At 35.8% G+C, this 11,270-nt stretch overlaps 1 protein-coding gene across 1 annotated transcript; it reads left to right on the top strand.

Annotated features, from left to right (window-relative positions):
- Window positions 1-3,737: 3,737 nt before the first annotated feature.
- LOC113703425 (MYB-like transcription factor ODO1) lies at window positions 3,738-6,045 on the top strand. Its single transcript, XM_027224780.2, has 2 exons — window positions 3,738-4,167; window positions 5,019-6,045. The coding sequence occupies exons 1-2, from the start codon at window positions 3,905-3,907 to the stop codon at window positions 5,584-5,586; spliced, it is 831 nt and encodes a 276-aa protein (XP_027080581.1). The 5' UTR covers window positions 3,738-3,904; the 3' UTR covers window positions 5,587-6,045.
- The last annotated feature ends 5,225 nt before the right edge of the window (window positions 6,046-11,270 follow it).

An 11,270-nucleotide genomic window follows, 5' to 3' on the forward strand; every position in this document is an offset into this window, starting at 1 on the left:
AGGGGCAAGAATGGAGTTGCGAGCATATATTTGCCGTGCAAAGGGCAAAAATACTCAAGAATCAAGATAGGTCATAATCGAGGGTATTTATTGTACTAGACTGCCTTAACAAGTAACACATGCCGCCTTTGACTATTAGAATTGGAGGATAAAATGAACATAAGTTGGAAAGGTACACGACTAGCCCTTAATTTTGGAGGATTGAGATGATTGGAGAGAAGCAAATATAAGTGAGAGATTTCGAATTCGAATCCTTTCACTTACACTAAAAAAAAAAAATTCAAATTACAGAAGAGCAAATGCTAGTTAAACATACAAGTGTTACAAATTCATCCCCCTTTTAACACACTCCTCCTATCTAAATGTTTATCTCATTTATGTGCTTATTCTCGTTAGCAATAGTCAGTCCTAACCCCTTACTGATTCTTGTCTCTTCGCGATGTTGGAGTATGGCGGTTGTTGCGATTGTGAACTTTCACCGGCTACAGTGATGACATGACTTCAACATTTTGCAAACAGTTTGGCCATAAAACACTAAATTTACCAAACAATACTAGTCCAATTCTAAATTGAACTCATCCTTTCTGTTCCGTGTCGGGTAATAGTCATACATGTTCCATTATTTCTTCTCAATGCTGGCGCTGGATTAACAGAAGACACTTGTATAAGTACTAATTAGTACGTAATCTCAAGCGTATTATCCAGAAGTATATATATATATATAGTACTCTGCATGGCATTTTCGGTGTCACCAATTGTTATACGTACCTGCCCAGGTACGTACTCGTTACACCCAACAATCCATACGTGGCTGATGATGATTCATGTTGTTCATGTTCGAGAAAATTAGAGTTTCATACGTGGGTTGCTCGTGAATGTACAAGCACATCTTTCATTTCTGCAGGTTTGCGAGCAAATTGCATGATCTGAAAATCTATCATCTACGATAGTTACTTGAACAAATTTAATATTCGCAGGGCAGGTCCAATGTTCACCCAAGAGGAGACGATTAACCTTCCTTGACGGGAAAGCATATGTGTTGGAACCAAATCTATAATTGAACAAAGAAAATACAGAGTGGTTTTATTTTATGGAGCAAAATGCAAATGCTCTTTTTTGTTTTTTTAAATGGTGCAAACGCTCTTTTTTTAATCAGAAATTACGAATAATAGTTGCCAAGTTTAGTGATTCACAAGCCTTTAAGGAGCATTATACTCCTCAGGTGCTTCGAACATCTGCCGCCATTGAATTAAAAAAAGTCCCACAAGTTAGCAATCTGGGCAGTCGAGACTCTTATCATTGAATGAATGGGAACGGACCTGTTTCGTCTTGGTTAGTACTAATAATAATGAGGGAACCCGAATAACTTGAGCGACTATTCCTTTGACCTCAAGAGTCAAGACAGATAGCAATCAACCAAAACCGAGAGCCTCACAAGTTCTGGTCTGAATCAGTGTTGTCCTTGAGGTGTAAATAGATGTACATAAATTGAAGTAAGGTATGAATGAGTAAGATTGTGATGTAAAAAAAATTACTTCATTTTTAATTGGATTGAAATAGAACTTGTGAGGGCCGTGATCCCTTTGTTTAACTTTTGCTTCTTGTGCTGATTAAATAATTTTTCTAGAAAGATCGAAAAATCTAAGGTTTGTTGTTACTTACCTGAGATTAACAGAATGGACTTTTGAGTACGCAGTTGAAGCACACGGTCCACAATTATCAACAACACACCTAAGCCTAGACGCACAAGTCAAAAACCAAGCATTTGGGCAACTACCTGCCCCCCCTTCTTCTCTGGTTATGAACAGATAATATAATGTATTACAATTTGTGTCTAGTAATGATTTAGGCATCACATAGCAGAAATCTAAGGAATTAATTGTCATACAAGAAATTATGGCACGTATCTGTCCATCTATTGGTATGCCCATCTGGCTTCTCTGTGAAGAACACTGAGACAAGTCGAAGCTTTGCCTCAAACTTTAGCCCATCCAATTTTTTCATGGGTTGGAGAAAGATAAGCATTCATGAGGGACACAATTTGTTCGCTAATCCGATTGGCTAACCTGAAAAATAATTGTATTGGAACAATCCAGAGTTAAGCTCTGATAAGGAGACAAATCTGGTGGCGCATGCCATGATTGATTAACAATGTAATATGGTCCACTTCAAAAATTTATTGATCCATTACTCATACCACAGGACAACGTAATTAATTGTCTGTCTCTCTCTTCTAAGACATGCACGGTTACGTATAAACTTCAGGTGTATACTAACTACAGTATTCAGTGGTCTAGCATGCCCTATTTTTAGACGTGAGTTTATTTTTCATGTTAACTAGTATATATTTTCCACTGAAAAATAAATTGTGTAAGGAAAGATGGTAAACCAATTATTCATCTGTAGAATTACTTGATAAGGCGGCCCTGTTTTGATCAGGGACTGTTATTCATCCGTATCTCAAAAGAGAATGAAAAGGTATATTTAGTCGAATTAAGTGTGAATTCTTTTCCCTGCTCGGTTTTGCAGATCATAATGTTTAACTTTCCAACATGATAATTCTAAACAGTAAATTCCTTTTATTAATGTAGCAGAAAATTTGAACAATGGATTCAAAATCCAACAAACCCATTACGACTGTGAGAAGACGAACTGCCCCTGGACTATTATAGCTAGACCTGTTTGAAAAATTAGGCTGATGGGAAACGCAAATACTCCACTAGCAAGCCACTTTTCTTTATTATCAAAATAGCCTGGTCTCCAGCTGCTATTGATCACCTGTTTCTGATCATTTGTATGCACTTGGGTAACATGAAAATTTTCCGCGTCTTATTTCTTTTAAATCTCATATTTCTCACTTCATCTTATGATTTTTCATACATATATTTTCAGTTCTTGGCGATACTGATCATGATGTCTAGCTACACAAAATATAAAGGCCGGGCTCCATTTTAACAACACAAAATATGTAGGACAACAGCATAAAGCAAGTCAATATGGACACCGAAATTAAAGAAAGAATTGAATATGGTAGTACGTAGATTTTGCAGAACGACTAATTGAATTCATGATAGATTGCTTGCAATTTATTGCAGCAGATTAATTGAGTTAATAAATTCCTGATTTCTCCCAATTGTTGAGGGATAATTAACCTCAGAGTTTGCTGGAACTCCAAATGAAAAAGTTTTCCCGGGGGGGTTGCCGGACGTCCAACTTTCAGGCTTACTTGTTAGGCCAGGGTGACTGTAACACAGAGGATCCCGGCCGCCAAGAAACGGACACGTAGACGTGGTGATGACGAAATAGGTGATGGAATGGTTGAGTAAGAGTGCAATGAGGGAGTGGTTTGTGTAGGAAAATGGGAAGAAATATTTTGGGGAATTGCTTAGATGTAGCTTTGTGTTAGGGTCACCCCTTTTATCAGTTTCACTATCATCACCACCACCTTTGTCTAGTGTTTCTAGTCTGATTTCACCAGAACAAGATTTTAGTTCATCTGTACTTTTCAATAAACCAATGGTGGGCCATGGAATCCCTCCCTCTTTCACCCATTAATTTGTCCATATTACTATAGTGTAATATATTTAAACATATAACATACACTACTATTTGGCAATATATATATATGTATATATGAATATATTTTATGAAAATTTGCTAGGATGGGAATAGGGGAAGGTAAGGCAACACCTTTACACAAAAGTTGGTACCAGTATATATAGGTGGGTAGGGGACATTTGAGTCTTAGCAAATTTTCGCTTCATCATATGATCTCATATCATATAGCATATGCATATTGGGAGACTAGCTTCTTCATATATATATATATTCCATTGTGATTGGTGATCAGAATAGTAATAGATAGTATTCATCTTGGCTAGTAACTAGCTTATAGGTAGCGGTCATGGGGAGACAACCTTGCTGTGACAAACTTGGGGTGAAGAAGGGGCCATGGACGGCCGAGGAAGACAAGAAGCTTATTAGCTTTATCCTTACTAATGGCCAATGTTGTTGGCGGGCCGTGCCCAAGCTCGCCGGGCTTCGCCGCTGCGGCAAGAGCTGTAGGCTCCGGTGGACTAACTATCTTCGGCCTGACTTGAAGAGAGGCCTTCTTACTGAAGCTGAGGAGCAATTGGTCATCGATCTTCATGCTCGTCTGGGCAACAGGTTCCTGCAGCATGTTTACAATATTATTATTAGTGTCTTGAATTCTTTAGGTGCATTATGATTAGCATGCATGAAGTCAAGATTCACGGTTTGCTCGCAGCAACATATTTGTTTTTCTGTGGTTTAAAACAAATTTTCACTCGTTATCTTGACAAACAAAAATGGTTTCATGCAACTATTTTGAGATTTTTTTTTTCCTTTAAAAATTCTTTTACAAATTGCATCATCTTTAATTTGCATGTCTTCTTCACATGTTTTTTTTTTTCTTAACATTAGTGACTAGTGATCTAAATAACAAGCTAGCTAGTACCATGAGTAAAATATTATTGATTCAATTGAAAATATTTTAGATAGTTTACTTTCCATGGAAACCAATGAAAATACGTCAATTATGGCCCGGTTCAAAAGTTTCATTTATTGTATAAACAATAAAGTCTATGTAGTAATGATGGATGTCTTATTACAGCAGATTTTTGGGTCTTATTACAGCCAATCTAAAGAAAAACATCTTTTGCTAGAGGCATCAACGTCTGGTTTTGCCTGCCTCTTGTAAGCTAGTGGAGTATTCTGAGTTACTCTTTTAGCTAGCCAACAACTAGCAAATAATAAAAGTCTTTATTGTTACACTTTTAGTATTATTCTACATGCATATGTATCAACTAGTTCGTCATATGATGTAGCTAGGATCAAATTTTAATACATGCAGGCCACTGTTGGCCGGCTTCAAAATCAAGTGTTAAAATTATTTTAACTATGCAGAATTTTCTTCCATTAGTAGGATTCGAAACTATTAATTATGTTAGCAACTTCTTACGTCACATGATTGATTCTTTTTTTGTTTATTCATTTAGGTGGTCCAAGATTGCTGCAAGACTGCCCGGAAGAACTGACAATGAGATTAAAAATCACTGGAATACTCACATCAAGAAAAAGCTCCTCAAGATGGGAATTGATCCTGTCACTCATGAACCACTTCAAAAGGAAACTAAGGTGGCCGAAACATCGCCTGATGCGGAATCAGAGAAGCATCAAAAGCTTGAATTGCCAGAGATAAACAGTGGCAGCACTATCAGCGCTAGTGCCAGCTCGGAAGATCAGAACTCTTGCTCTCCAACCGAAAACTCATCCTCCGATGAATCCCGTTTACTCGATAACATTCTTGAGAATGTTTCTGATCATTACGATCCATTGATAAGTTACCTATTGGAGGATGAAGCACCCGTAGTTGATGCTCCATGGGAATTTCCAGCTGCTGCACAAAATTTTGATAATCCTGCAGGGATGCCATTGTTGGATGACAACTGTTCGTGGCTATTGGATTGCCAGGATTTTGGCGTTCATGACTTTGGGTTCGATTGTTTCAGTGACATGGAAATCTCAAATGCGTTGAACACCATAGAGATGGGGAACAAGGAGTGAGCTGTAAATTTACCAAGCTGGGGGAAGGAGAAGGAGAGTAATCATGAAAAACACAAGAAAAGAAAAACCTTTTAGTTTGCTTAGTGAACATGTTACACAACAAGTATCATGTCTGCCTCAACCTAATTAGATCCTTAGTGTAGAAGTAATTTTGTATGTAAACCTTAGCATATCCTTAGAGGGTTGTCAAGTGAAACCTTGTTTCTTAAGAGGTTTCTCACCAACCATACCAAATTAAGAGTAATCAGCAATGCCAAGACTGAGATCCAAAAATGTGATGTACTTGGAAAAAAAAAAAAAAAAAAAGGAAGAAAATCGCTGTTGTATTCCTGTGTAAAAATATGGGGACACAATCTAGGATCAAAGGGCTGATGTGAATATGATACCCTTTGTTTGTATATATATCATGCCATGTAATTATGTTGGACATTATTAATAAAGATAAAAGTTCATATGTCATTATTTTGCCAAGCTTTTTTTTCACAAGTACGTGGCTTTGAAGCGTTACTTTCAATCCCCATAAAATGCAAATGGAAAACCCCAAAAAAAAAAAGAAGCATTGAGTTACTTTCAATCAAATATAGAACTTTTCTTACAAGCATGTGTGTGTACCGCCATAGAGTGAATTTATTGTTTTTTTCAAAAAAAAAAAAAATAATAATAAGCATTGAGAGTCTATTTTTATGTCAATTTAATGTATGTTAAATCCTTTATGAGTATAATCCAAGTGACTGACAATAAAATAGTTATGGATAACTTAAAGTCTAAAATCAAAGATGGTCATGATTGAGTGAAAACTAAACTCCTGAATAATGCGATGATATTGATATAACGCAACATACTAAAGAAACTCAAAGTTTCAAGCACTGCATAAATCGTGAAGCACGCTGCTGGCTGCTGGCTGCTGGCTGCTGAGCATGAATAATGCTCTGTCGCGTCACCCTTGCGCAATTAAATTCCCAAGTGTCAATTACGCTACTTATAGCACCTTGCCACTCTCAACTACTACTACTACTACTACAAATTTAGCCCCCAATGCTCTTCCTTTTTTTTTTTTAAAAAAAAAAAGAAAACAAATAAAAAGAGAAAAGTTAATGTGAAGCAATATTCCATTAGTAACAAAAAGAGAAAATTAAATTAAAGAATTAGTGCTACAGCAGGTTGTCTTACAAATATATTTTTCACTCATTATAGGGGAAAGAGTCATCATCATGAACTTGCATTTTATCTGCTTAATTAATATAATATAGCTGCTTGTCTTCATGTTATCTTCTCCTTTCCTTCTTGTACTTATTAATATATATACACGGACCACGGGCAGGAACGGTTTCATCCTAGTGATTTTGTACATTTTGCACACGACGTAACTTTGTTTTCACACGGCGTAACTTTATTTGCACAAAGTGTAACTTTAGAACAAATTTTTATGGGCCCCACACATATTGTTAAAAATGAGATACAAGAAGTGATTTAGACCATATAATTTTTTTGGACCAAATCCTGGCCGTGCACTGTTCAGGGACGGTATGACCGTCCCTGCCCGTCTCCATATATACACACACTCACTACTGTTAAGGAACTGATACTGTGCACCAACGTATGGAATTAAAAAGTGGCCATGGTGGTACAGCCTAACCGTCCAAGATAAAGTCTCCAGCTTAGGTTACTTCTATAAAGCTGTAGCCTGCTATAAGCACTTTCTTTTGTCCTGCACATCACATAGCTTCACCATGAGGCATGAGAATGCCACCACGGTTATCTTATTTCTTGATTCTGATATAGTACTATTTATTTTGGCATGGTTGGCTACTGATACTGTGCACCAACGTATGGAATTAAAAAGTGGCCATGGTGGTACAGCCTAACCGTCCAAGATAAAGTCTCCAGCTTAGGTTACTTCTATAAAGCTGTAGCCTGCTATAAGCACTTTCTTTTGTCCTGCACATCACATAGCTTCACCATGAGGCATGAGAATGCCACCACGGTTATCTTATTTCTTGATTCTGATATAGTACTATTTATTTTGGCATGGTTGGCTCAATAAAATAGTGCATCCACTTAGTTTAACTTGTCATCTTCTCATGATCGATGGGATTGTAAGAGGGATTGATCAGGAGCTGGATGTTCCTTTTGGCACTAAATTCATGCCAAGATATACTAAATAAAACAGAGATGCCAGCCAATATGATATGATTTCCACCATCAATAACTACTCATTTTCGTTGAATATGATCGTGCACAAGGCATGCATATGTATACCTGTTCTAACTGAGTCCGATGAATGATGTTTTTGGAGCTCTTCCTTGTGAATGATGCTGTTGAAATTTCAGTGAGCACACTACTCGCACTCATACTAAATAATTTATGTCAACATATAATCTTTTGGAAATTATAAAAACCAATTTTCTCCATCGGGCTTTTGTCCTTAAAAGTTTCTGTAGAAACAAAGAAGTTTAAGTGCATTGTTCTCCAAAGAATCAGACATTTCTTCACCCACGTACAATTTCATTTCAAGAATTAGGGGTCAAAAACTTTTTATATCTGAATGTGACTAACATTTCTATGACGACAGAAGATACTTGTCTTGATCATCTTCAGTTTTTGAAAATTGAGAACGCCTTGGCGGCTGTTGCAACATCTTAGACATGCTCGGAAAACAGAAGGAATCAATCTTAATGTGCTGCAAAATCAGTGATTCACCGGAAGCTAGCATAAAACATCTAAAGATTTTTAGCTTTGATGTCAAGAAATAATCACACTCTTCACAAGATTATGCTCCAAAAAAAAAAAAAAAAAGGAGATAAAAGATTTGCTTCATGAGTTGTATTGATCGGATGCAATTTATCTTTTCTACTCTCTAGACAACTTGGGAATTTACTTTGCCTTTACTAGCACTACAATATGTCTTCCATTTTAATTTGCATTGATTGATCAGATTGTATGTCTTTTCATTTCCAACCATTTTAAATGAGGTTGACACATTAAATTATACTCATCTTTTTTCAATAATTTAAACACCAAAACAGCCAATTGAATATATTTTGCTTAAGCGTTCATGTGGACGCTTTCTCATGCAACAAAAGAATACATTTGGGAGCGTCAAATTCTCTTGCTTTCACTATACAACTGTTTCGTACCATAAACTTGCAATCATGTTCTCATTTATCCATATATCTCTTCGAACTCCTTATCCGGAAGGCTGTTCAAAAAATTAACCAACGTTTTGAAAATAAAATTTGGTAGAGAAAAAAAACTTGTTGAGATACTTTAAGGAAAGTCTTCTTTTGAAGTGAAAATCAGTTGGCCAAAATTGACGAAGATGAAATGAAAACTGCCATATGATTTAAAAAAAAAAAACTTTCGATTAAGGAAAACGACTATCAAGTTAGTTAGTACAACTGATATTAAACTAGAATTTTTACTGAACCGAATTGTTTGCAAACATGTTCATGTTCGCCTCATTTGAATTCAAAAAAAGTTCGATTGTTTAATAAACGGATCGAGTTCGAACACAGTATTAATCTTGTTTAATAATTGAGCTAGACACAAGCCTATTCGCAAACTATTCTAATAGTTCGTGCACACATGTATAATTATAAAAATAAAAATAAATACATTTAATATTATGAATATATATAATATATTTTACTAAAACTTAATCATACATAAATTAGTTATTATTTGTTTTATTAAAATCAAGAAATACAATTAAAATTATTCTACATAATATATTATTTACTAAAATATAATTAAATCATCTCCAAAATCAAATTCAAGTTCGAGCTCAAATTCGAAATCGAGTTCGAATTCGGCTCGTTGAGACTAACAAGCAGAGCTCGAGCTCCAACTCGAATATTCACACAAATAAATGAATTAAATTTGAGCAATACTTATAATTTGTTAATATTTGAGCCGAATTCTAACACTAATCATATGACATAGGACTAGAGCTTGAACACTAAGGCCTTGTTTGGACTGCAATTTTCTAAAGAAAAATTGCTACGTTTTTTCTGAACACATTTTTCAATCACCTTTTTATCTCACATATATCAAATCGCTACAGTCATTTTTTTTATAAAAAAAAATCTAGAAAAATACAATCCAAACAAGTCGTAAGCACTTGGCTCAATTTGACTCGTTAAAAGCTCTAATCAAGACCCTCAAACATTGATATAACTAAGGAAGGCCATTTCATCTATCACAAAGGTGCTCATTCATCATGTAAAGTTGTGGAAAAAGATGGCCCCCCGCCAATAGGAAGAGGATTAATTAGTTTATGCAAAAAAGCGGACATGATGAGCAGACCCTACATCACGGATTCTCCATATCTCATTGCTGCAGGTGGCTCTCTTTTCAGGCCCTCAAGAACTTGATACCTCAGTAGAGTGGAATGTTGAATCATGCCTATGGTAGCTGGTACTTTTGGGCACTTGGAATATGGTAAACAGTGTTTTAAAAGTTAGACGATGACAATACTGACAATGTTACAGAGTATTTTACTCATTCACTTGATAATGTACAATATAATTTATCCCATTTTATATCCAAACCAATTTTTTTGCCACCTCTTCATTTTGGAAGGGCTCTCTACCAACTTCCACCGACCATATGATCAATCATAGTTGAGAAGCACGGAAGATGGAGGAGGCTATATTATATGGCCAGTCATGGCTTAGTGGAAAATTTGGATACTTTTACACAGAACAAAGAAAAGCGTCCCAGAAAGGGGAAAGTAGAGCAGAGAGAGCAACATGAAGACACGTTAATTTTTTTTTTTTCTGGAATCCTGGAGTGGAGTTTGTTCAGGATGGTGCTGGTAATAGCACTCACTGTTTAACGTTTATGCCCCTTTTCTCATTTACTCCTACAATTTTGAACTGTTTCTCTGCTAATAGAACTGTCCCTACTCAAACCATTGTTTACACCACAAGCCCTGCTTCCATTATACCAACATATATTTGGTTGAACTCATATAATTTTGGTTGAAATCAAACCTGTTCCCAATGCCAATATCTGCTGGTAAAAGACATTATTCAAGTGATATCGAAACTCTCGATTCGATTCTCAAACTCTCTCTCATTCCTTTACTTGTTTCAATCCTTGTATGCCTAAAGTATCAGTAAAAGTATTTTGGAACACCAAGTACCTTTCTCGGGTAGAAGAGGTTTGCGCAAGAACATCAAAATGCTTGAAGGAAGATCAGTTACGGAGAAGGCCTTTCTAATTATAACAAATGTTAACGGTAGTAATGCACTGCACTTTTTTCTTAATGATATTTTCGCAAATATAAGTAAGATTATTTCCAACACATCAATGCCAGCAAAAAATATTGATCAAATATGAAGAGTTGGGGACCCCATGAATAATGTAAGTGAACTAAACCTCATTTTAGGACTAAAAGAGGAATCAAGCCACAAAATCAATTACTATCAAGTTAAACTTGAATCAGTAAGAGCTTGTTCGAATGTGGTTCATCAATTAATTAAGTTATGCACGATTACATAATCGTAAATTTGATTTATATGTAAAAATTTCATGTTACTTGAGTTTGGCTCTAGTAAAAACTTATTTAAGCTTGAATAATGCAATTTTACTTTTGTTCAAATAAATAAGCAAACTTGATCATTCGAGTGTTAGCTCGATTACACTTGTGCATGCTCTTATGAAAAACAAGGGTTGCAATT

Source organism: Coffea arabica, chromosome 8e (assembly GCF_036785885.1).
Source record: "Coffea arabica cultivar ET-39 chromosome 8e, Coffea Arabica ET-39 HiFi, whole genome shotgun sequence".
Lineage (NCBI taxonomy): Eukaryota > Viridiplantae > Streptophyta > Magnoliopsida > Gentianales > Rubiaceae > Coffea > Coffea arabica.